The sequence below is a fragment of the Carassius carassius genome, chromosome 7 (genome assembly GCF_963082965.1).
Source record: "Carassius carassius chromosome 7, fCarCar2.1, whole genome shotgun sequence".
In the NCBI taxonomy this organism is placed as follows: Eukaryota; Metazoa; Chordata; class Actinopteri; order Cypriniformes; family Cyprinidae; genus Carassius; species Carassius carassius.
This window is the reverse complement of record NC_081761.1, coordinates 21264189-21291036: the sequence shown is the minus strand read 5'-3', so window position 1 is coordinate 21291036 and position 26848 is coordinate 21264189. Positions and strand designations below refer to the sequence as shown.

Sequence of the window (26848 nt, the reverse complement as noted above, 5' to 3'; positions counted from 1 at the left end):
AAGCTCATTTATCTCAAAGCCAGCAGTGGGGAACAAACAAAAGTATTTTACTTAATGTAGCAGCTTGACGTTGACTTGCAGCTGAGCTTTCAAACCGGCTCAAATGAAAGATGTCTGGCGTGTTTTAATTATTTCTCCAGCAGAGAAAGCTCTTGTTTGTGAAATTGAAGTCAGACGATAGCAATGATCATTTATCAAAAGCCAAACGGCCTGTTTCATGATCGGAAACTATTTAAAGGCATAGAGGCTCTATTTCTTGCATAATTCGGTTGCTACTGCTTTATTCTTCTACATTCATTTATTTCAAATCACAGAGCTTAAAAGTTCACAGCTAGGATATGTGTATGTGCGCGTAGCCTACTTTATGGACAGACAATAGGCTATTCTTTGTACGTGACAAATAACCTCAACCTCTATTGATATTGTATTTTTTTTTTTTTACTTGACTAGTAACGCATATTGCTCGGGGTTCTTGAAATCGTTGTCTGTGCTGCCACCGTGTGGTCATAAAACCATAGTGCAGTAGTTTAGAATCTATGTTGAGAATAGAACTTTGTCTATGACCAATAACATATTTTCAGTGTTTGAACAAATGTTGATAGGTTAATTTCACATTTTTTCCCCCCTGAGAGACAGTTTTCCACTTCATATTTAATCTCATTACATAATATGCATCGGAAAGTGAAAATAAACAAAGATGAATAATAATAAATATAGCTTCAAGCAGCAACTGGATAAGACCTTAAGCAGTTAGAGACATTTAAAGATGATTTGACCCCAAAAGACTGAAAATCATAAATACAAACAATAATAATATTTAATTATCTGGTACGTTTGACCAATACTTTTTGTATACTTTATACTTCATGTCATTTTTGGCCAAACAGTTTTTGTATCTCTTTAGCAATAGGTGACACTGTGCTGAAATTCTGGTGGTTCAGGTGAGGATTTTAAAACACCTGAATATGACAAAGTGTTGAGAAGGTATATTGCCATATCCACTTTGTTGAACTCTTTGTCAAATTTATTTCAAGAAGGGCCACCTGAAAATGGTCTAGGACAATTTAAAAAAAGTAGGCTTTTTTTTTCCTTTTTTTTTTTTTTTTTACAAAGCATCAAATAGCCTATCTGTTTTAAATCTAACATTGATGGTGCATTTCAAACGGGATATATCGTCCTCCGATACACTTCGGAGTGAAAAAAATCATGGCCACCATATTAAAGGGTTGTTCCAAATAGAAGTGCTCAAAACTGGCCACTTCAAAGTGATGGACACTTTGGGCCCCATGATTCTTTGCACAGATACTTTGCATGATGACGGAGCCTCCATATGGGCATGGGATATTTAGGGTTTAGGAACCCTAAACTGGGTACATTCATTTCAAGTAAAGACTTTTAATTTTGTGCATGAATGTATAGTAATAAATATAGTAATATATATTTTGTGGCATCCCCCATTAACACATTTTTTGTATTTTAATCAAAAAACGTACATAATGTACAATAAAAAATGTAGACAAAATATGTTTCAAAATAAAATGTTATTAAAGAAATAAAAATAAGAAAAATAATACAATTTAGTTTTTTAGAACAAATATTCAAACAGGCTAAAAACAATGCTTTGTTTGAAACTAAAAACTTAATCTTAGCAAGAGGTGTTGCTCTATGTTAAAGTGTGTTCTAAAGAAAATTACTTTATTACATTACAACAGAAACAACTGTCTAGTTCTAAATACGGCTATTACTCTAAATACTATGCTAGTGTGGTGTAACAAGCATAACAGTGATCCGGGTTATATTTTTAAAACATAGTTCTTAGCTAAGCAGCTATGCTATTTTTAACAAAATAGTGTTTTGTTAAATCATAATTATGACAACAATTTGAATTTTTGACATGCAAAATTTTTAAACCTTTACCTGTCCTAGTAAAGCTAACTTACGTCCTCTAGTGGCTACAGTAAAAGAAAACGCTAATTTCGTAGGAGTGACGCGGATGAAGTTTGTCTCTTGCGAGTCGCCATCCGCGCAGGACCCATTCCCCTTTCCCTCTCTCCTAGCGAGATTTCCCTTTAACTTTTACTGTTTTTACGTTTTAAATCCAGTGCCTTTTTTGGTTCGTCATCTCGTTATTCTTCTTAGTTATAATCTGCGTGTAATAGGCACGATGTTCACGTCCACCGGTTCGAGGGGATTGTGTAAGTACATCTTAAAATCATCATGTCGTGTACAGTAGATCAGATCCTGCTGTCATTCATTCAGATTAAAGCCTAGACATTAGCATGACCTTTATCCGAGTTTTATCGCACTTCACACATTTCGCCTTGGCTCATAATTTCAGACAGGAAGTGTTGATGTCGTTTATAAAGCTGAGGGCGTGAAATCGCGCGCTCCTGAGGAAATGCGACATGACACACAGATAACCAAATAACGTGAGAGTCTGCGTTAACTTTTCTTGAAATCCCCATAAACACCACCAAAGAGCATCAGTTCAACACTGACTCATTGTTATTGATGTAATAATGATAATTCTTTACATATCCGTATGATGTTTCAAGTCTGTATGACTTTATTTATTCTGTGGAATAAAATAAAAATAAAATAAAAAAAATAAATTTTCTTTAAGTTTTAAAAGTGTAAATTTTTAAATGACAGTTGTCCTAGAAAAATAACCGTAGTAACCATAGTTTCCGAGATATAAGTGAGTTTGTTTTCTCATGGGAACAGATTTGGAGAAACTTTACATTACTCGCTCACCATTGGATGCTCTGCAGTGAATGGGTGCCGTCAGAATGTCGACAGTTGATAAAAACATCACGATAACACACAAGACATTCGCACAACTCCAGTCCATCCATTAACATCTTGTGAAGTCAAAATATGCGCTTTTAAGAAACAAATCCATATGAAAGATTATTTAAACTCAAACTTTAAACTTTTTACAAGCCAAAACTAAAATTCTAAAAAAACTGGAGGAGGGGTTCTTAAAACGTCAGTGAAACGCCTTAAAGGTGCATTAAGTGATTTCTGAGAAACATGTTTAAAATCACCAAAATAAACAAGCTCCATGGTGACAAACCAGTGTGTCTGACTGAACTTGGTCTACATAATCACCCAATTGACCCATAGGTCAATCTGAAATATTTACTTTCATCCACTGACATGACAAATGTTATAAATGTTTATCATTTCCTCGATGACACATTTAACAGTACAACATCTGTGCTGTGTCTTACAGATAAAGCACCCCTGTCCAAGAGCTTACTGCTGCTTCCTCCAGTCCTCACTGTGCTGCTGACTGTGCTTCTGCCACAGTACCAGGATCTGTTCATATACAACCTCCAGGCTGTCAGCCAGGGCAAGCAGGTGAGATATTAAACCAGCCGACCTAAAGAATTCTGTGCACTATATAATAATGCATGCATTTTAACAATGGATATCGCTTTAGAATGTTTGCCCTTTTATAATTTTTTTTATATTACTGTGGTTAGTAATAATATTGAGCTATTGTGGCATAAAAAATGGTTTCTGTATATTGGTGATTAGATGCTTAAAAATAAACTGTATCATATTGGTCATCAAAGAGCATTATTCTATAGGCCAAGCATTCTGGACAGTTTTTAGATGTAAACAATCATTTTACTGGACTGTTGTTTTTAAGTAATCGCATATTTTGAGATGTTTCTAGTATTTGGGAACACAATTATCCTATGTGTGTTTCATGGCTCACTTGTAGTTCTGGAGGCTGGTGTGTGGACGGCTCATCTGCTTGGACCTGAAAGACACTTTCTGCAGCAGTTTGCTGATCTACAACTTTCGTATTTTTGAGAGAAGGTTTGGCAGCCACAAATTTGCTGTAAGTGTGAATAGCAGCACTGTTGTGTGTCTTTTTTTTCTTTTTTTTTCTACTTGACAAGTGACATTTTCAAAACACTGTGAAGTACTGACACAACATGCTTCTGCTTTGTTATACCACAGACATTTAAGATTTGCAGCCATATTTAAAAAAAAAAAACATTCACAACATAAAATTGTATAGTATCATAAATAAATTAATAATGGTAAATAATTTCTGGATAAATTTGATATTCAAAAATGACAATATGGTTCTGTATACTAACCCTGACCTGTGCCTGAACGTCACACGGAAACTTTGAACACCTTCATCTTATCTATCAATCAGTTGACTAATTTTGAAAGAGGTTTAAGGGCGTGGGATTTGCTCTTCAGCCTACTATTTAAGATATGCGTTTTGTTAAAATGCTATAAACTAAACAAGTCAAATTTTGAATGATGTCAAAAGCCCTTCCATATGCTACCAAGCATTTTTCTTTAAGATGTTTGCCTACTCTACTTTCACATACTGATGACATTAACCCTCCTAACTCGTCCCCCCTCCCTTTTGATAAAATCTCATAATGTTCTTGAAAAAAAGTTGTACTGTATAAAACTAAAACATTGTCATATTTTTGATTATGATGTTTAGTCCTTCCTCTTTGGAGCATGGATCCTCTCTGCTCTTGTGGACTTGCTGCTTATAGAGGCTCTTCACTTCATGTTTGAACTAAAAGTAGATGTTCTTCCAGCTGGACTGTGAGTGACACGAGTTTCTACACCATTTTAACAGTTGGTCTTTACAAACCGTTTTCAACAGTATTGCCACAAGCATTAACTGTATGCTGTAAGGACAACATGTATGAATTCCTGCATCTCTTTATGTATGTGAAAGTGCAGCTCTGTTCTGTGAAACAAACGTCAACTTCCCTTTTTGACATTGTCTTTAAGGTTAACTTTCTTGTGTCATTGTATTGCTATGAAATTATTTTTACTGGAATCAAAACAACATCTCACAGACGTATAAAAGCAATACGTGTTGAAATGGCAAGGTCTTGTGAAAGTATGTTCCCCTCTTATTTCAAGTTATTTCCTTTGAGCTACTCTTCTTAACAAGAGACTGGGTTCCTTTTTTAATGAGAAAAATGGATATCCAAGAACTTAAAAAAAAATGTGTTAAAAGTTTGATGAAGTGTCCTCATCTTTGAAACTTTTCCACAATCAAAGCGACATTTTGATCGTTCAGTAGCTTTATTTTGCAATTTTTCAAACTTAGGAATGATTCATGTATTTATGTGTAAATTAATAGTTCACAAAAGAAAATATTTTAAAGAATGTTGCTAATCAAACCATTTTGGTGACTTTTGACTTCCATTGTAAATAAAAAAAATAAAAGTTTAATAAAAGAAAGGAAGACATACAGTTTTACAACAAGTGAGTAAATATTGACCGAATATTCATGTTTGGTGAACTGACCCTTTCACAGTTATGTTTTGAACGGAAAATAGTCTATAATAGACTATAGTCTTTTTGCAGCAAGTATTTTTTCTTTCTCAACTTTGATGGCAGTGCTTGTCTAGCGTCCATCTGTTTTATGAAGTGTGTGCTGTTTAAAATCTGGAAAGACGAGTTGTCTGGGACATTTTTTGCCTTGTTCTTGGCTTTAAGTTCAGCCCCACATACTGTATGTGTTTGTTACCTCTTTTTATCACCTTACGTAGGCTTTTTTTGCCAGTTGTTTTACTGAGCTTCTCTAACATTGTTCATTGTTATTCCTGTGTTGCGGCGTGTACCGCGCATATCGCCTGTGCCTGAACTTTCATGTGAGGTTCTTCCAACACTAGAGAAGTGGGTGCCAACCTGCCACTTCATCATTCTCATCAGCTTCTGCTTGTAGCCTTTACATGCAAAAAAGTAAACAAAGGGATCCAGGCATGAATTTAAGTTCATAAGGCACACTGTAATATGCAGGGATATCTGAAAGGACTGTAGCTCCTTGCAGTCCGGATCATAGATAAGTTTTCGGATCATGTATTGCAGAAGGTCTAGATGGTATGGGCCGAAACACACCATGAACACAAATACCACTCCTGCGATCACTCCTCTTGCTTTTTTGGTTCTTCCAGAACGTTGTGTCAGTCGGTTTGACTTTGCTGCTAGACGTAGTTTACGGGTCAATATAGAGTAGCAGGCGATGATTGTCACCAGTGGGACTACAAAGCCTATACCTACCCCAATAATCAGCAAGGAGGGCAGCCCTTTGAAAAGGCCCTCAAAATTAGGGTATTCCATACAGGTGATGTTATTGTCATGCTCCTTTTTGGTCAATTTGATGGTCAGGAGAGGCAGCGTCTGGGCCAGCACCAGTAGCCATATGGCCATACACACCAGTCGGGCATTTTTCACTTTTCTCCATTTGGTTAGCTTCAGAGGAAACACCAGTGCCACAAAACGATCGATTGCCAGACAAGTCATGAAGTTCACTCCAGCATAGCAGTTCACATAGAAGAGCAGTGTTATGGCTTTACAGAGTCCTTCCCCCATGGGCCAGTGGAAGCCAAGGCCGTAGTAAACCGCTCGAAGGGGAAGCGACAGGCAGAACAGGATATCAGACACTGCCAGGTTGGCAGAATAAAGCGTGATGGAATTGAGTTTGGTGATGTTGAGGAAGATCACATGAAGAGCCAGGGCGTTGCCTAAAAGTCCCACTGGACATATGATGGAATAGGCCAGAGGAATGAGAACCCGGGCCACTGGGCGATGGTCATACAACTTGGTGCAAGAGTAGTTTTGGTCTAAATCAGTGTCCATCTTAGTTATATACAGAAGAAAGCACTGCAGAGAAAGGCAAAGGATTATTTTAATGCATTTATTTGATCAAAAATGCAGTAAAAACCGCAATATTGTGAAATAACATTACAATTTACAATAACTATGATCTGTTTTAATATATATTAATATGTAATTTATGGCAAAGCTGCCATCACTCCTGTCTTCAGTGTTACATGATCCTTCATAAATCATTATATAATATGCTGGTTTGATGCAAAAGTAACATTTCATTTTATTATCTATGCTGAAAACCGTTAATATTCATTTATATTTGCCTAGTATTTCTTTGTGCAAACCTTAATTTTTTTTCTAGGATTCTTTGAAAATGAAATCTTTTATAAACATTATTATAAAACAGTAAAGTAAAGACACTGTCACTTTTTATTAATTTGATTTGTCCTTGATTGAAGTAATAATTAATATAACATTTCTCACTGACCTCAGGTCTTTGAATGGTAGCGTATGGTTTTACTATGAATAGTGATTCTGCTCTCAGTTTTGTTGATTGTAGTAAGTATGTGTAGACTTCTGTAAGTTTTAAGCTGTTTCCCTTTTTTCATGCAAGGCTTGTTTCTCTTCCACGTTTGTTGCTTTGTTTCTCTTTACGTTTCTGATTTAGTTTTTTGTTTTTACATTGGAAAAAATGACATTCACACACATTTGAAATGAAATATAATCAGTAACACTTTACAATAAAGTTCCAAGTTGTTAACATAAGTAAATAAGTTCATATGAGCTAACAGTGAAAAACAGTAAACCATTAATCTTAGTGAAATTAGTAAAATTATAATGAATAGATTATTCAAATAAAATGTTATTTTTGTATCTGTTAACATTATTTAATTGACCTGAGATAACACAAACTAACAATGAACAGTTGTATTTTATTAATAACTAATGTTAACAAAGATTAATAAATACTTTAATAAAAGGACAGTATTGTCATTTAATCAAATATATACAAATCTAGTGACTCATAAGCTTTTAAAAAAGTTTTCGGAAATTTTAAGATTTTGTTGTAGGCTATTGGGCATTGAAGAATAAAATAAATTAACTTCACACATGGTCGCCATAAAATGATATATATTTTTTAAATGTTTGGGCTTAATTTCACACTTTTAATTACACAATTTTCCAAAACACAGATATATCTTAATTTTTTCTGCTTATATATATATATATATATATATATATATATATATATATATATTCAATGAAATGATTTACTTACCAGATAAGTGAGAGCAGATTTTCACTCAGACATTGGTGCTACTCTAAATCTCTATATCACACTTTTAAAGCAGCGTGAAATGCAGCAAAACCAAGAGTTCAGCATCTCTTCCTGCCTCTCTCTCACTGTCTGTTACTCTGTTCCTCTCTTTTCTCTTATCTCTCTCTCTCTTTCTAGCAGCGTGGTGAGTCTGATTAAAGAGATAGTTCACCCAAAAATGAATATTCCGTCAGCGTTTACCACAGGTTGTTGTAGCTTGTAATAATTCAAATGTAATTTTTTTCTGTTTAAAGTAAGAGAAGATATTTTGAAGACTGATGTTAACCATTCACTTCCACAGTATGGAAAAAAATATAAATATGGAAATCAATGACTACCAGCAACTGTTCAGTTCTTTTGTTCAACACAAGAAAGAAATTCATACAGGTTTAAAACAGCGTGAGGAAATTGACAGATTATTCATTTTTGGGGTGAACGGTCTCTTTAACTCTGGATGGAGAAGTGAAATTATCTTGTGACTTTCAACGAAACATCTATATATGTATGTACGTCAGACATAGTTACAATTAATCTGGACTGAATCTGCATTTAGAAACATGTTTAGTTTCTTTCATCACAAAGACCTAGTTTGAGACGTAGTAAGGTACGTAGTTATTGCACAAGTCCTATATTTTCTTGTAATGATTGTTGCGACAACGTATGTCGTAATGAGAATTTGATGTTTATCTAAAAAACTGCTTAAAGGGATAGTTGATGTTTATGTGTTAACCCTCAGGGCATCCAAGATGTAGCTGACTTTGTTTCTTCAACAGAACACAAACCAAGATTTTTAACTTTGTTTAATTTTTAAATCGTTGCAGTCTATCAGTTGTATAATGTAAGTGGATGGGAATCACGGCTAAAACATAAAAAAATTATAATAATAAAAAAAAAACATACATAAAACCAAATTGAAACCTGTGGCTTGTGATGATACATTAATGTGCAAAGACAAAAAAAACGATCAGTCTGTGCAAGAAACAGGTTTTTTATTTATTTATTGTATTTTACCTCAATTGTATTTTACTCACACAATGTCCAAACTGTTAGAACTCTCCTGAACACATTCTTAGAAGCAAGCACATGAGGCGTTGTATTCTTCTTCTTGCTTTATGGTGGATTGCAGACCTTCAAGTCTGTGATCTACCATAAAGCAAGAAGAAGAAGACAACGCCTCACGTGTCTGCTGCTTTGAATGCGCACAACAGGACGCGAGAGACTCAAGAGAGTTCTAACAGTTCGGACATTGTGTATAAATCAGAGCTAAAATACAATATGCCATATTTTTCGGACTATAAGTCGCACCTAAGTATAAGCCGCATCAGTCCAAAAATACGTCATGATGAGGAAAAAAACATATAAGTTGCACTGGACTATAAGTTGTATTTATTTAGAACCAATAACCAAGAGAAAACAATACCGTCTACAGCCACGAGAGGGCGGTCTATGTTTTAAGTGTATGCTACAGGAGCACTGAGCAGCATAGAGCGCCCTCTTGCGGCTGGAGACGGTAATGTTTTCTCTTGGTTCATGTCAAATTAATTTTGATAAATAGGTTGCACCTGACTATAAGTCGCAGGACCAGCCTGTAGAGCTTTAAAAAAAATTAACCCCCCTCACAGTTGTCATGAAGGGAAAAATTAGCTATATAGACCAAAATAATTTTTTGAATAAGGCTGTAAACATGTTTTTTTTTCTGCTGTAAAGTTGGGCATTTCAACATGGGGAGTCTATGGGCCTGACTCCCCTTTGCAGCCAGCCTCAAGCACCCAGTCGATGAATTACAGTTTTAGTCACTTCCTTGTTGGCTTCACGAAAGAGAGCGGGAGGTTGCCGCTCATTTCTGCCCGGTGTTTTATGTAATTTGTGCAATCTGGCAACCACGAGTTTAGTGATCTCTCCACAGCAAAATTCTGCTTACATGAAAGTGTCATATAGACAATGTGTGAAATTTTTATAGACCTTTTAATAGACATTTTTATTTACAAACCATTTGATCAAACTTTCACTGAGTTTCAATAATGGTCCTATTATGTTTGAGGAATAAATGCGCTTTTCCTACCGGTGACAATACAATGGGGAAAAATGTGCATAAATTGGAATTTATATTAAGAGTTTCTAAAGTTTTTACCAGTTTTCGTGTTGAAAATGGCATGGCAATGTTAGCTTTCAGTGTGTATTAATGATCTTTGAACAAATTTACTGCTCTGAGTGGCTTCTTCCCATTTGTGAACAAATTGTCACTTAGAAAATGTAATGTGAATACAGATGACAGAACACTAACCAAAACCATGAGGTTTGTATTATCATAGTTGGTTAAATAATGTCAGTGTATAGTCAGTGGAGGTTGGTAAAAAAGAAACATTCTTGAATTTCCCTGCTGAAAAAAAAACAAAAACATAAAACCAGCCTAAGCTGGTTGACTGATTTTAGTTTGTCATCCAACCCAGTCTTTGCTGATCAAAGCTGGTCAGAAGGCTAGTTTTAGAGGTGTTTTGACCACTTCCTTAGCTGGTCAGGCTGGGAGACCAGCTGGAACAACCAGCTAAAACCAGCTTGACCAAGCTTGGAGACCAGCTTAAACCAGCTAAGTTTAGGCTGGTTTTAGCAGGTTTTTTTTTTCTCAGCAGGATATAATAATAGTTATTAATAATCGTGATTTATAATTTTAATCAAAATAATTGTAATTATCAGTTTAACCATTATCGTGTAGGCCTTCTGCAACGGTTTGAGTTAAAAATCTTGTTTTGTGTTCTACTGAAGAATCAATTCAGTAGAATCAAAAAATCATCTACATCTTGAGGCCCTGGGGGTAAGCAGATAAACATCAAATTTTCATTTTTGGGTGTACTATCCCTTTAACAGAGACCTTGCTATCTATCACCTTTGTCAATAGATAAATTCCATTACATTATGGATTATGAAAGGTATTGGTTTAGGTATTTTTTACCTTACATGCTTAATGAGTCCCAGACGATTTGCTCAATGATAAATTTTTCCAAACTCCTACTTTGCATGATGCTAATCTGTGGTGATTGGTTTCAGTTTCATTTCATCATGCCTGTAATGCAAGATAAAGTAGAGTTTGTGAGTGCAGTGCTGTTTTGTGTACAGGATTACTGGGGAAAACATTAACTGCTCTAAAAGCAGTACCTAGTGGCAAAGAATGAATTTGCATTTTCATTCAGACCAACGCGAAAAGACCAACAAGTGGCAGCCGATATGCTAATGTTTCATGTTGATGTCAACATCATTCAATTTAAAAACAACTCGTTTCAATGATTTGATTCTTCGATTCGAAGGAGTTGACTCTTTCTTTTGAGAGACAATAACTTTATACACAGTGCACTTTCAGATTTAAGACTTTGCAGGAAAGGTGATTTTCAAAAATCCATAATAGGGGCACTTTAAACCGATAAATTGTCAATAAAACATCCTACCGTACTACTTAGTACCCTTTTTATTTTGCTCTGTTATGTATATAATACTATATGAAGTGTTAACAAGGTAACTAAAGTAGCTTGTGTTCCTGTGGCTCAGTGGTAGGGCATTGTGTTAGCAGCGCAAAAGGTTGTGGGTTCGATTCCCAGGGAACACATGTTAGGTAAAAAATATTAGCCTGAATGCACTGTAAGTCGCTTTGGATAAACGCGTCTGCTAAATGCATTAATTTAATTTAATTTTAACTAGAAAAACAAGTGACTGTTGACCAATGCATTGTACAATGTTTTAGTCTACATTGAAAATTAATAATCAAGGAAAGTAAAGAAAATGTTATGTTCTTCTTAAAAGGAAGTTTTAAACTAGATTTTAAAGAGAATTCCACTTTTCTTCATCATGGGCAGGCACTATTACATGATTGATTTGCACATTTTCATCCTGTATTGTCATCTGACAACAAGGTTGAGGATTCACTTGACTTCCTTCTGTTTCTAACTCTTAATTTTCTCTCTCTTTCTCAGACTGGGCCCAGTCTTTGCTCTCTTTGTGCCTTTCTACAGCTCCATCCCACGTGTTCAGGTCACTCAGCTTCTCGGCCACATCTCAATCACAAACAAATCTCTGACGTACATTGTGGGTGCACAGGTGAGCTCAGACTGCCTTCACAAATCATCTTCTCATTAGCTTTCTGTATATTTTTAAGACTTCCCACTTTGCTAGTTTATCTAAGAAGCTACACACAAAAGTAAAAGTCATTGCTGCTCGAGATTTTAGGATAGTAAGTGACATTCATATTTTGACAAACAGGGGAAGACAAAACACAAGGTTCAAACGGCTAAAAAGGTGCAGGGTTTTTTTTTCTAGATATTTGATATTTGTTGCAAGAGTAGAAACCACTGATAAAATGTATATAGGATAACCGAGACAAGTTATGAGAAACTCTGGCACCTGAGAACCTATTCGTTGTGGTCTCTTGCTCTGGTCGGGTTTTGATCTGATTTGAGATATCAGTGGTAACAGATTAAGTTGCATACTTCTTAGAAAAACAGACAAGGGCAACAGTCTTACAGTCTTTTACAGTCTTTTTCAGTCATGCATTCAAAACATACCGATTTATACTAACCAATGTAATTTAATATTGTAATAGTAGAAAATTCATTTGGGTTTCATTAAATTAATGTTCATATTTTTTGTTCCACTCTTGCATTAAATAAGATGTTTATTTATATCAAACACTTGTTTATGGATGATTTAGTGAGTTATCTTTACTGGTTTGTAATCCTTCAGATATACTTTGTGGATTTGAAAGTGCTTTCTTCACTTAGTTCTGAATTTCTTTTGTTTTTCTGTTGTTCTGTTATCTTGTCATCAGCTCCTGACCTCAAGTGCCTATATGTGGGTGGTTGCTTGCAGTGGACTAGTAAGTATAAAGTTGCTCAATTAAAATTGCATCATGCTTCTTTGTTTCCTTTTTTGCATCTGTAATGGTCTTTAGTAAGTATGATGATAAAATGTATATGGTGAAATTCAATACAACCCACAAGACCTGAGAAGTTGCTGTACCTATGGAAATTAATCGTTTTTTTTTTTTTAGGATGTTTACTAGGTTGAAGCTACTATTACTATCACTAGGTTAAATATTTACCATTAGAGCATTCAGTGATGGTGGTTTCTAGTAGGAAAAGATAAATAAAATTAAAATACTGTCATAATTTTCACCCCTTGTTTTTCCAAACTTACTTTCTCCTGGGAACACAAAAGAAGATATTTTGAAGAAATAACTGCTTTAGTCAGCACAAGGTTTAGCTTATGGGGTCTGAAATAAATTTGACCCCACTGACTTACAAAAAAATAATAATAATTAAAAATATAGCTGCAAGCAGCAATCACGGGGCCAAGCACTCCACCGGCAAATTTACGAGCTAAGCATGGCATGATGGACCAGACCAAATGCAACAGTTAGCAATTACAGCAATTTTAGGATGATTGTAATTGAAATGGCTGAAAAATCATAAATACAACCACAAGTAATATGATTAAATGGCTTATCACTTTTGACCAAGAGGTGTCGCTGTTATCAAATCATTTTGGCATGTTCTGGGAGAGATGACAATGGCACACACAAAGTTTGGTGTCAATATGCCAAAGCATTGCAGCGATATAGGCTGAAGTGTCATTTTGGCATGATGCCTCAAATTCGTCGTGGTGGTGTACGAAACTGGTTTTGTCTATCGACACAAAATCCATAACATTTTGTCAGCACAGACTAAAGATAATCTGATTAAAGTTTGGTGAAAATCGGACAAACGGTTGATGAGGCGTTCGCAAAAGTAGGTTTTCAACATAAATCAAAATGGCGGAAAGGAAGTTCAGCTTACTCTGGCATATTAGGTATCTATGTTATCGGCATAAGCCAGGGAATATTTTGAGACCAGTTTCATTGCAAAAGGCTAATGCAATAAAAAGTTATTAGCATTTTAATAAGTCTAATTATTAACCGTTAATGAATGGTTTATTACTCTTGACCAATAGGTGGTGCTGTTACCAAATTTGTGGCATGGTCAGTGTGAGGTGTCGATGACACATGCAAAGTTTGGTGCAAATATGTCAAAGCTTTGCAGAGATACAGCCTCAAATGCATTTTGGCACCCTTCCAGCAAATTCGTTTAGCCACGATATCCATAACTTTTAGCCAGCTTGGTCTGAAGATGATGTGAGTCAAATTTGGTGAAAATCGGACTAACGTTCTAGGAGGAGTTCGAAAAAGTATATTTTCAACATTTATCAAAATGGCGGACAGGAAGTATGGCCAATTTTGGCATAATTGGTATCAATGTTCTCGGCATGACCCAAAGAATATAGCGAGACTATTTTCATTTCAATAGTCTAATTTATTCAAAAGTTATTAGCATTTTAGATATATTTCATTATAACTCTTGACCACAAGGTGGCGCTGACAACAAACTTTTTGACTACCTTCAGGGCATGGAGCCGAATATTTTTGGTAATTATTTTTGTAACGATACAATGCTGCGTTCAAAAAACACAGCATTTTAAAACATAATTCAAAATGGCCGACGCCTAAAATGGCCGACACGGAAAAAATGGATATCATTCGACTCGACATGACTCACTGAATCTACAGAGACCAGTTGTGTGAATTTTGGCCAAACCATTCAGAAGTTATAAGCAAAAATATGATTTTTTTCATATCTCCTGACCACTAGGTGGTGCTGCATCGAAACACGGCAGGTAGTCTCAGGTCATGGTTATTATAACACACACCAAGTTCGGTCTCAATATGCCAAACCGTTGCCGAGATATAGCCTTGCATGCATTCTTGCGTGCTTTTCGTCAAATTTGTTCACGTGTCATTCGAGAACGGTTAGATGAATCAACTTGAACTCCATAACTTTTTGCCAGCATGGTCTGAAGATGATCTGAGCCAATTTTCGTGAAAATCGGACTAACCGTCTAGGACGAGTTCGAAAAAGAAGGTTTTACGAACAATAAGATATAGCAAAAAAACTAAACCTTGCGATTTTTGAATTTTGGTGTTCATTTGACTTGGCATGAGCCAAGGATTCAGAGGAAAAATAATTTTACTTTTGTGGCTTACGGTTCAAAAGTTATTATTATAGAAACATTTAATCTTTGGACAAGTGGTGGCGCTAGAGAGTTGGAGTCAGAGTCTCTAAACGTGATGTGGTTAATGTTGATATTTCCCTCTATGAGTGTGCCAAATTGCACAACTTTCCCGCAAGTGGTTCTATGGGCTGCCATAGACTTGCGGCGGAAGAAGAAGCAGAATAATAATAAGAATCCTAACGGATACAATAGGTGCCTACGCACCTTCGGTGCTCGGCCCCTAATTAGGGGCCAAGCACCGAAGGTGTGTAGGCACCTATTGTTTTTGTTCCGGTTCTTCTTATTATCAGACCTGCCAACATGTACGCATTTTTCGTACTCTGCAAGCATTTTGACCCATAAGTACGCTTGTACGATTCGCTGCTCTCTAGGTACGCATTTTGTTGCTTCTCGCATTTCGCCGATTTTAGTTTCTACGCAATCTATGACGCTGATTCTGCCGCTGATCCACAGCGTGTAAGTGGAGTGAAAAGCTTTCAGCCAATCAGAGCGGTGCATGTTAACCTGCCGCCCACCTGCCCCTCCTATCCACAAGCTTAGTTGGCAGAAAAGTGGTGGAATGGCTTGACATCTAGAAGGTTTTAGACATGCCAGGTGCTGATTAACGTAAGATAACGGTAACCGATAGGCTATGTTTAGCCTAATTGAATTTAGGAACATTAAAAATTACCTTGACATCATAACAAGCAGTCCAGCTGTGACGAGCTCAGTTCAGTTCACGCGTTCATGTAGGCTAACATGTAAGGGGTGCGCTGCCAATAACGCACCTAAAAGCTGTCACAAAGAACCGGCAAAAGTAATGATTATGAATATTTTATGAATATAATTCTTAATAAACAAGTGTTTTTTGTATCAATGTCGTGTTGACTGCAAAGATAAAGTTGACGATGCTGTCTCGCGATCTTCGCAGTAGTGAACGTGTCAGAAATGCACATTTCATACGGATTAACGTTACATAAACAGAGAGCAGTCCGTTTTCTTTCGTTTTGAATTGTTCTGTTCAACCCTCTGAAGTCTATTAACGCGGATACGCGTTATGAGTCATTTTCTCCTGATAACCCCGAAAAGAACTTAAATTACACTTTCAGTTTTGATCGTACAGATAAGAGCAATACATCAGTCGAATCTGTAAAGGGTCTACTTTTATTTGTATACAGACATAACAACAACAAAACTTTGTGCACTTATAAAATAAAGATAACAAACAAGGTGTGTTGTCTGCAGGCTTCGTCTGCGCTGATCTTCATTTACAAACACGTCATTAAAATGAACTGTAACTCCGTGAATAATCAACGAAGAGACATGAGAGAGATATCTATAGAAAGCTTGACATGTCTACTTTTAAACTAAACAAGTGCCGCCGAAATTGCCGCGTCAGATATTCTGTGATAAAGTAATCCATATGAAAACAACGCAATGTCCGTTTTTCACATCTCTCTTCATTATATCTTCTAATTCGACCACGCCCCCGAGCTGAACGCGCTATTCAGATTCTAATGTTAAATAAAGTTTTTATTTTTATTTTACTGCTTGCTTCAAGATGAAAGGAATAAGATATAATTCACCCCAAAATGTGATTTGGTTGAGTATTTGAGATTTGGATTTTCTCAGAAAAAAAGAATGAAGCACTATATTCAGCAGAGATAATAAACATGAGTCAGTCTCTTTTTATTTATTTATATACTTGTACTAGTTTTCTCATTGTGTAAACATTTTTACTAGTTAGACTTTTCCAAACTATAATTCCTGACTAAATGTATAATCAAGTGAAACATTATGAAGTTTCAATAACAATATACAATACTATACCTTTCAAAAGCTTGATGTAAATAATATAAATGTAACAAATAAATGTAATTGTAGCAAATGTAACAAACAATGCTGTTCTTTCAATGTATCCTCCCGAAAAAACCTGAAAAAATATATATATATATATTCTCCGCTCTTTTCAACATTAATAATAATCTAATATGAGCACAGAGATGTTCTTTGGTGACAAGAAAAGCCATGATTGCCTCCAAAGGCAGCATTTGTTACAAAGAGACTTTCACTGATGCACTACTTAAAAAAGCCAAATCTGCAACCTTTAACAAGTTAAACAATGCAAAAGTTTAAACACTATGCATGGAAAATTATAAAAAAAATTGTTGTTTGTTTTTAGCAAACTGATTTTGATATTGATAACTGCTGGTTTTGCACATTTATTTAAAATTTATTTATTTAGAAAGAATGTACTCAGTTTACTTTTATTTCTTACAAGGCAGCCCATAGAACTGATTGCGGGAAAGTTGTAATGGTTTGACATTCTGATAGAGGACAGTGCCAACATTAAGTACAGTCGTGGCCAAAAGTTGAGAATTGCATAAATATTGGAAATTGGAAAAGTTGCTGCTTAAGTTTTTATAATAGCAATTTGCATATACTCCAGAATGTTATGAAGATGAATTGCATAGTCCTTCTTTGCCATGAAAATTAACTTAATCCCAAAAAAACCTTTCCACTGCATTTCATTGCTGTCATTAAAGGACCTGCTGAGATCATTTCAGTAATCGTCTTGTTAACTCAGGTGAGAATGTTGACGAACACAAGGCTGGAGATCATTATGTCAGACTGATTGGGTTAGAATGGCAGACTTGACAAGTTAAAAGGAGGGTGATGCTTGAAATCATTGTTCTTCCATTGTTAACCATGGTGACCTGCAAAGAAACGCATGCAGCCATCATTGCGTTGCATAAAAATGGCTTCACAAGCAAGGATATTGTGGCTACTAAGATTGCACCTAAATCAACAATTTATAGGATCATCAAGAACTTCAAGGAAAGAGGTTCAATTCTTGTAAAGAAGGCTTCAGGGCGTCCAAGAAAGTCCAGCAAGCGCCAGGATCGTCTCCTAAAGAGGATTCAGCTGAGGGATCGGAGTGCCACCACTGCAGAGCTTGCTCAGGAATGGCAGCAGGCAGGTGTGAGCGCATCTGCACGCACAGTGAGGCGAAGACTTTTGGAAGATGGCCTGGTGTCAAGAAGGGCAGCAAGAAGCCACTTCTCTCCAAAAAAAACATCAGGGACAGATTGATCTTCTGCAGAAACTATAGTGAATGGACTGCTGAGGACTGGGGCAAAGTCATATTCTCAGATGAAGCCCCTTTCCGAATGTTTGGGGCATCTGGAAAAAGGCTTGTCCGGAGAAGAAAAGGTGAGCGCTACCATCAGTCCTATGTCATGCCAACAGTAAAGCATCCTGACACCATTCATGTGTGGGGTTGCTTCTCATCCAAGAGAGTGGGCTCACTCACAATTCTGCCCAAAAACACAGCCATGAATAAAGAATGGTACCAAAACACCCTCCAACAGCAACTTCTTCCAACAATCCAACAACAGTTTGGTGAAGAACAATGCATTTTCCAGCACGATGGAGCACCGTGCCATAAGGCCTAAAAAAAAAAAAGTTTGGTTCCGGTTGGTTGTCAGTTGAGGTCATTGGTCGGTAGGGATTTTTTTTTTTTTTTTAATTTATTTATTTTTTTCTCCAGTGGCAGTTTTACACACACACACACACACACACGCACGCACGCGCGCGCTGATTTTAAATGTGTGCACCGGTACTTTTATGACAGTGATTCTGTATTCCCGTTTAAAGTCTGTTGTTGCCATAGACACGCAAAACGCACACACACAAAAAGCCTTCGCGGGAGTTTGACAGGCGATCTCATAGTAGATTAACATGGAGGATTTGAACTTGAAAAACGGAGTGTACAGACATCTTTTTGTAGTCAAACAACATTCTTTGTTATGTTCATTTATGTGGTTTATTTGATTTTGATGCTATAAATTAACTAGAAGCAAGAGACGATCAGTTAGTTTTAACTGATGATCTAACTTACAGCGATCTGTTCGACACATTCAAGAGCCACAAAACGGTATTTATTGTTTACATTTCTTTAAAAAATGACCACATTTGAAAGGTGAAATAACCAAATGAGACTTTGTTTCATATTAAAAGTAAGCTGGTAATGTTAATGTCCTGTCTGTCAGCATGTTGTCAGTGCCCTCTCTGTTCCGCGATATATTGTTGACTCCCCCCTCCCCCCGTGTTTCTCTTAATGTTACGATTTCCAAACCTTAAGTTATAGCTCACTTTAGGAATTGACAGTTAAAGGGTTTTGATGCAATACTTAATGGTTTTTAACGGATTACTTAAGTGTAAAACAGCATTTAAAGGAAACTGTAATTTAATTAACGATGTGTGAAAGACCGTTCTTCCCCAGTCTCATAAAATAAATTTGGGTCGCACATAAATTGACAGGGTCGGTCGGAAACCGGAACCAAACAAATTTTTTTTTTAGGCCTAAGGCAAAAGTGATAACTAAGTGTCTCGGGGACCAGAATGTTGAAATTTTGGGTCCATGGCCTGGAAACTCCCCAGATCTTAACCCTATTGAGAACTTGTGGTCAATCCTCAAGAGGCGGGTGGACAAACAAAAACCCAATAATTCTGACAAACTCCAAGGAGTGATTATGAAAGAATGGGTTGCTATCAGTCAGGATTTGGCCCAGAAGTTGATTGAGAGCATGCCCAGTCGTATTGCAGAGGTCCTGAAAAAGAAGGGCCAACACTGCAAATACTGACTCTTTGCATAAATGTCAAGTAATTGTCGATAAAAGCCTTTGAAACGTATGAAGTGCTTGTAATTATATTTCAGTACATCACAGAAACAACTGAAACAAAGATCTAAAAGCAGTTTAGCAGCAATTTTTTTTTTTAAACAAATATTTATGTAATTCTCAAAACTTTTGGCCACGACTGTACACCAATTTTGATGTGTTTAAGACATTCCCTCTAGCGCCACCAACTGTCCAAAGTTTCACTTCAATTTTTTTTATTAACTTTTTAACCGTAAGGCCAATCAACAAAATTTTTTCTTCTGATTTCTGAGCTTATGCCGATTCGATTGCACCCTATGAAGTCATTTTCCGTCATAGAAATATGGCCGCCATTTTGAATTTTTTGAAAAACTTACTTTTTCGAACTCGTCCTAGACGGTTTGTCCGATTCACACGAAAATTGAACCAGATCATCTTCAGTCAGTGCTGACCAAAAGTTATGCAACTCAAATTGATTCGTCAAACCATTTTCGATAAACGCTCAAACCATTTTTACGTAGCGCTTACGAAAACAGTCGTAAGGCTGTATCTCTGCAACGATTTATCGTATTCAGACCAAACTTGGTACATGTCATAACAAGCATGACCTGAGGCTACTTGCTGCGTTTCAGCGCAGCGCCACCTACTGGTCCGGAGATATAAAAAATTGCTCTTTTTGCTTATAACTTCTAAACAGTTTGTCCAAAAATCATTAAAAAAATGTTACATTCAGGGCAACATACCGAGTCGACTGATATCCAATTTTACCATTTCGGCCATTTTGAATTTTGTGCTAAAATGCTGTATTTTAAGAACCCATCAACGGATTGTTACGAAACATGGTATGGGTCATCAGCACAATGTCCTGAAGGAGTGTGAGAAGTTTCAAAAAAGTTTCTTTTTTTTAAAATGCTTATAACTTTGGGTGTGGTCGACTTATTTTCACGAGACTCATCAAATTACACTCCTGAAACCTTACCGAGTCCTACGATACCAAACATGCTAGGTTTCGCCTTACGGTTTGTGTAGCGTTGTGATTTAGCACTTAAAAACCATTTGGCTATATCTTCGAAACCGCTTGTCTGATCGAGACGAAACCACCGTCAGAAGTTCGGAAACATAGGTCGATAGCAATATGCCAATGCCCAAATGCGAAAATATTGATAGTAAGGGGTAGTAAAATTCAATCAAAGTCAAGAGTTAGTCATTTTTTACATGTTTTTTCATATAAATGTCTATAACTCTGAAGTGAATTGAGATATTTTCACCAAAATTGACACACATATGTATGGGCACACTCTGATGACACATAAAAAATGGTGGGACTTAGCCTCTTGGTGGCGCTATAATAGAACAAAACATGTAATTCCCATTGAGTTCAATACAGTTTTGTGAAATAAAATGCTATACTAAACAAATGCATTGGTGTAATATTACGAAACTCAGAATGTGCCAACAATACCATCCCCTGAAGTTACTCAAAATATTTCAAAACAGCGCCACATAGTGGTCAAAAGTTATAACTCAATTTACATAAAGGCTAATAACTTTTGAATAAATCTGGCTAATGAAATGCCGCTGGTCTTAATAGATTCCTTGGGTCAAGCCGAGAACATAGATACAAAGTTTTCCTTATTTGGCTGAACTTCCTGTCCACCATCTTGATTTTCAATCAAACCCTACTTTTTCAAACTCCTCCTAGACCGTTTGTCCTATTTTCACCAAAATCGAATCATATCATCTTCAGAATGAGACAACTAAAAGAAATGGATTTCGTGTCGATATATGAAACGGTTCTCATTTAGCGCATCAACGAATTTGCTGGAAGGATGCCACCATGCATTTGAGGCTGTATCTCAGCAAAGCTTTGACATTTTTGCACCAAACATTGTATTTGTCATTGTCACCTCACACTGACCATTCCACACTAATTTGGTAACAGCGCCACCTATTGGTTTCACGTGATAAGCCAATAAATCCTATTACTACTTGTTGTGTTTATTGTTTTCAAGCCATTTTGCCTAAAATAATCTTAAAACTGTCTTAATTACTCATTCCTGCCGTTCGTCTGAAGCTTGCTTCTGTAGTGCTTGGCCCCGTTATTGCTGCTTGCAGCTATATTTATCTTTTGTGTGTGTGTGTTTCTCGAATGAAAAATGTCAAACAGGCTTGGAACAAGTGTTTTCATTTTAGGTGAAATATCCCTTTAATCCAGTCATCACATAGAGAACCGCAATTAGGGGGCAAGCACCGAAGGTGCAAGGCACCTGTTTGTATCCGTTAGCGTAATTTTTTCTTCCGCCGCAAGTCTATGGCAGCCCATAGAACCGATTGCGGGAAAGTTGTAATGGTTTGACATTCTGATAGAGGACAGTCCCAACATTAACTATAGCAAATTTGAAGTCTCTAACTCCAACTCTCTAGCGCCACCACTTGTCCAAAGTTTCAATATTTTTATGCTAATAACTTTTGAACCGTAAGCCAGAAAATGGAAATTCCTTTTTCCTCTGAATCCTTGGCTCACGCAAGGCTTAGTTTTTTCGCTATTTTAAATTTTTCGAAAAACGTACTTTTTCGAACTCGTCATAGACAGGTAGTCTGATTTTCACGAAAATTGGCTCAGATCATCTTCAGACAATGCTAGCAAAAAGTTATGGAATTCAAGTTGATTTGTCCAACCGTTCTCGAGTGACATGTGAACAAATTTGACGTAAAGCACGCAAGGATGAATGTGAGGCTATATCTCTGCAACGATTTGGCATATTGAGACCAAACTTGGTGTCTGTTATAACAAGCATGACCTGAGACTACCTGCCGTGTTTCGATGCAGCGCCACCTAGTGGTCAGGAGATATGAAAAATGCATATTTTGGCTTATAACTTCTGAATGGTTTGGCCAAAAATCACACAACTGGTCTCTTTAGATTCAGTGAGTCATGTTGAGTCGAATGATTTAGGCGTCGGCCATTTTGAATTATGTTTTATAATGCTGTATTTTTTGAACGCAGCATCGTATTGTTACAAAAAAATTACAGAAATCTTCGGCTCCATGCCCTGAAGGTACTCAAAACGTTTGTTGGCAGCGCCACCTTGTGGTCAAAAGTTATAATGAGATCACAAAAATGCTAATAGCTTTTGAATATATTAGACTATTGATATTAAAATGGTCTCCCTATATTCTTTTGGTCATGCCAAGAACATTGATACCAAATATGCCATATACTTGCTATCCGCCATTTTGATTAATGTTGAAAACCTACTTTTTCGAACTCCTCCTAGACCGTTGCATTTGCATTTGAGGCTGTATCTCTGCAAAGCTTTGACATATTTGCACCAAACTTTGTATGTGTCATCGTCACCTCACACTGACCATCCCACATAAGTTTGGAAACAGTGCCACCTATTGGTCAAGAGTAATAAACCATTCATTAACCATGATTAATTACACTTATAAAAATGCTAATAACTTTTTAATGCATTAGCTTATTGCAATGAAACTGGTCTCAAAATATTCCCTGGCTTATGCCGACAACATAGATACCTAATATGCCAGAGTAAACCAAACTTCCTGTCCGCCATTTTGACTTATGTTGTAAACCTACTTTTTCGAACTCCTCTTCAACCGTTAGTCCGATTTTCACCAAAATTGATTCATATAATCTTTAGACTGTGCTGACAAAATGTTATGGATTTTGGATCGATACACAAAATCGTTTTCCCATACCACCGCGACGAATTTGAGGCATCATGCCAAAATGACACTTCAGGCTGTATCTCTGCAATGCTTTAGCATATTGACACTAAACTTTTTGTGTGTTATTGTCATCTCACACAGAACACACCAAAATGATTTGATTACAGCGCCACCTGTTGGTCAAAAATGATAGACCATTTAATCTTATTACTAGTGGTTGTATTTATGATTTTTCAGCCATTTCAATTACAATCATCCTAAAATTGGTTTAATTGCTCATTGTTGCATTTGGTGTGATGCTCCATGCCGTTCTTAGCTCCTAAATTTGCTGGTGGAGTACTTGGCCCCGTAATTGCTGCTTGCAGCTATATTTTGTTTTTGTTTTGGTGTCTTTTAAACTTCTCAGAAAAAAAGTTGTATGCTCTAATGGTAAAAAATCTTTATTGTAACTTTAAATACCTAGTTCCTTTAACTAGATAGTCTCTGCTACCACTAAAGAGATTGCTCCAATTTCCATTTCCATTGTTATCACAACTTCTCAGATTGGTCACACTTTATGATTATGTTAAACATAATTAAATGTGTTGTTTGAAAAATAACAACCCAAAATAACTTTTGGCCCCAGCAATTTGTTTCATTAATGTCTACTGAAGTATATTTCAGTGAATGTTGGTTCAGGCAGGTGCCTATTTACAGCATGCATGACCAACTCCTGTCTACTTAAATGGGGAAATACCAACTCCTGAAAGCTGCTGGCTAAACTCACAGTGAAACAACAACAACTGTTTCTAGAGTGCCATATTGCATGTTCTAGTTCCTCCCATTCATAGCAATAGAAGCTAACTCTATTGGGTAATGTACAGTCTTTGACACAGTTTTCGAAGGTTTTCTTTTTAAAACAGGAAATTGGGTCAGAAGACATTTCTATTTTTTTAAATGAATACTGTAGTTTTGTTTTAATCTTGTCACAAAAATACATGGTGTGCTAGTTCGATTTGTGGCATCCGAAGGAAAGTTCTCATTTTAAAGAACATTGCATTTATTCCATTTTCATGGATGAGGGGAAACTTTGTGTCAGCTTTTCGAAGTAAACTTACATATACTGTAGATGGCTTCAAAGATTATAAACATGGTCTAAAAGCAACAAAGATCTTTTGATTTGATAGACTATTTATTCTGGCTCCTTGTAGATTTGTCTTGAAATGCTTACATGGTATTTCTAAAAACACTTGTGCTACTGTCATGTTTTTTATGGTAAACCTCTATTGTTACAATCACTCTGTTCCAGATCGCAGGCATGTTGTATTATAGTAATAAGTTGGCAGTCCAGAAGTTCATACGTGTTCCAGGATGGGCAGCCAGATGTGGTGCTGTCCTCCTAGAGCCGGTCTTCTCCGATTCTGAGCCCACTGCAGAAGCTCCGCTGGGAATGGGTGCTACTTTAGACATCCAGAGACAGCAGAGGATGGATATGCTGGACCAGCAGCTGCTCCTGTCTCAGCTGGCACACCTCAGGAGAAATGCACAGCAACAACAAGCTCAGGTACTCCTACTATACTTTTGTTCTGAACTAACTGGGGTGACTGTCTTAGCATTTTAGTTATTAGTCTAGACTTTTAACCATTGGGTTAATCTACAACCCCTTCACATGGCACAGAAGAACTAGCCTTGCCATGAATGGCATACAGCTTACTCCTTCCAAAGGTCAGATGAACATCTCACTTAGGGCAGCATAATAAATTGTTTGGGATATCTAATGCGGATCTTGTCAGTAAAGCTGGTTAAAGTCTATGACAAGCTGCCCAAAACGAGCAAAATATGATCGTGGTTTTGCGCAGCTAGTCAGTAAACAACAGATCTTTGTAGTAAATGCTGCTCAATGTGAAAGCGCGCAAATGACAACGATTTACCCCTGATTACAGAACCGGCTTTACTGACAAGATGCTCATTAAATATTGCATGTGATTTATTGTGCAGCCCTAATATCACTTATAGCCAAGGTTTGGAACAGTCGTTAAGTTTTTAAGTCAAAAACCCCGTTGTCCAGCACTAATGAGGCAATATTTTTCCTTCACGGGGTATATTCTTAGATAACAACCAGCTGGATGTACATTATCCCTTACTTATTTTAATCGACTAAAAATATGAATCATGGGAGTATTAGTTGTATTCATAAAAATCTATTAGAGTAATTTTAAGTCATCAAGTCCTGCAGCCCCTTGGAAGTTTGTTGGGCCCTCCTAGTTGCTCCCAGCTCCCTTGCTGAGAACCTCTGGTTGAGAATATCTCAGCATTGTGAAGTAGCAGTGTGTTATTATCAAGATCTAAATCTCTTTTATTCACCAGTGCTTGTTATTCAGTGTTGGCAAGCGACTGAGTACGTAGAGATGCTACCTGGTGTCCGCGGCATCTTAAAAAGTATTAAAAGTTGATAAATCAATTTAGAGAAAACATTATAATATTCAGTGTTGGGGTAGTTACTCAAAAAATGTTATTAGTTAATAGTTACTTCTGTAAATTGTAATGAGATTACTAAACTATTTACTGCATTTGATAAGTAACTTCACTACTTATTACTTTACTTTCCCTATTTTTAGGGCCCTATAAAATCTGTTTTATTTTTTCTCAACTCCTTTTTAATGGTTAAATGTAATTGTATTCATCAAAAAGCATGTCTAATTAATTTAAATCATAACACTTATAAATTTTCACAGCAATTTATTAAAAGTTTAACAAAAATTACATTGTGACGAGTGGGGCGGGGCCGAGGGATGTGGGAACACGAGTGAGGCCGGTGGAGTGATTGGGAAATCCGCTACACCTGCGACCCACCATCGGTCTTGAGTCCCACAGAGGAGATGGAAGGATATAAAACTGGAGCGACGACAGTGAAGGACGAGAGAGGACCAGGCCTGGGCTTTTAGTTGTGTTTTGGTTTTTATTTGAGCGCACCAGTCGTCCGTGAGGGGCTGGTGCGCTGTTTTGTGTTTATTTTGTATTAAAATGTTATTTGAGTGTCCGCCGGTTCCCGCCTCCTTCTTCCCGATGATTATGGAGTTTTAAATCATTACAGTGGTGCCGAAGCCGGGAGAAGGAGGGACGCGCTGCTGAAGATCCCTCGCCGCTGTGGTGAATCTGCGGTGCCATCGAGCTGGCGAGGAGGATGCCGCCATGGACGCTCGAGGCGGTGGACTGGAGCGAGTTGCCGGGGACGGGCGAGCTCGCTGCCGACCGCCCACGATATGGAGGGACGGCTGCCATCTGTGAGGGAGCAGAGGAGTCGGCGCCATTCGCCAGGGGGCCAGAGCCTGCTGCCTCCGTGAAGGAATCCGGAGGAGCAGGGAACGGGGGACTCCTGCCGGCTGCCCAAAACCGGAGGAGCCGTCGCCGTCCACCGGGCGGCGGAGGAGTGTCGTGCCGCCCGCTGAGGGCAGTCCAGTGCCACCGCCAGGCACCGCGGAGGAGATCACCCAGCCGGTGGAGGGCCGAGCAG

The 26848-nt window shown here is 37.2% G+C and overlaps 2 protein-coding genes across 3 annotated transcripts in view; one reads left to right on the top strand and one right to left on the bottom strand.

The window, feature by feature from the left end:
• The first annotated feature begins 1963 nt into the window (after positions 1-1963).
• The window catches only part of ubac2 (UBA domain containing 2), a 75514-nt gene continuing 50629 nt past the window's right edge, over positions 1964-26848 (top strand). The window contains exons 1-7 of one of the 2 annotated variants that reach the window (XM_059554164.1): positions 1964-2195; positions 3236-3363; positions 3734-3853; positions 4484-4590; positions 11896-12019; positions 12747-12794; positions 24644-24898. In XM_059554164.1, coding sequence (XP_059410147.1) covers positions 1994-2195; positions 3236-3363; positions 3734-3853; positions 4484-4590; positions 11896-12019; positions 12747-12794; positions 24644-24898 — 984 coding nt within the window. In that variant the 5' untranslated portion in view covers positions 1964-1993. The remainder of the gene's footprint in view (positions 2196-3235; positions 3364-3733; positions 3854-4483; positions 4591-11895; positions 12020-12746; positions 12795-24643; positions 24899-26848) is intronic. The other variant, XM_059554163.1, reaches the window with a different exon arrangement.
• Positions 5150-8041, bottom strand: LOC132143702 (G-protein coupled receptor 183-B-like). Its single transcript, XM_059554165.1, has 2 exons — positions 7895-8041; positions 5150-6666 (listed from the first exon to the last, which is right to left on the bottom strand). The coding sequence occupies exon 2, from the start codon at positions 6640-6642 to the stop codon at positions 5572-5574; it is 1071 nt and encodes a 356-aa protein (XP_059410148.1). The 5' UTR covers positions 6643-6666; positions 7895-8041; the 3' UTR covers positions 5150-5571.

What these genes read in the sequence shown, in the direction of transcription:
- LOC132143702 (XM_059554165.1), bottom strand. Translation starts at nt 6,642, where the DNA reads ATGGACACTGATTTAGACCAAAACTACTCTTGCACCAAGTTGTATGAC.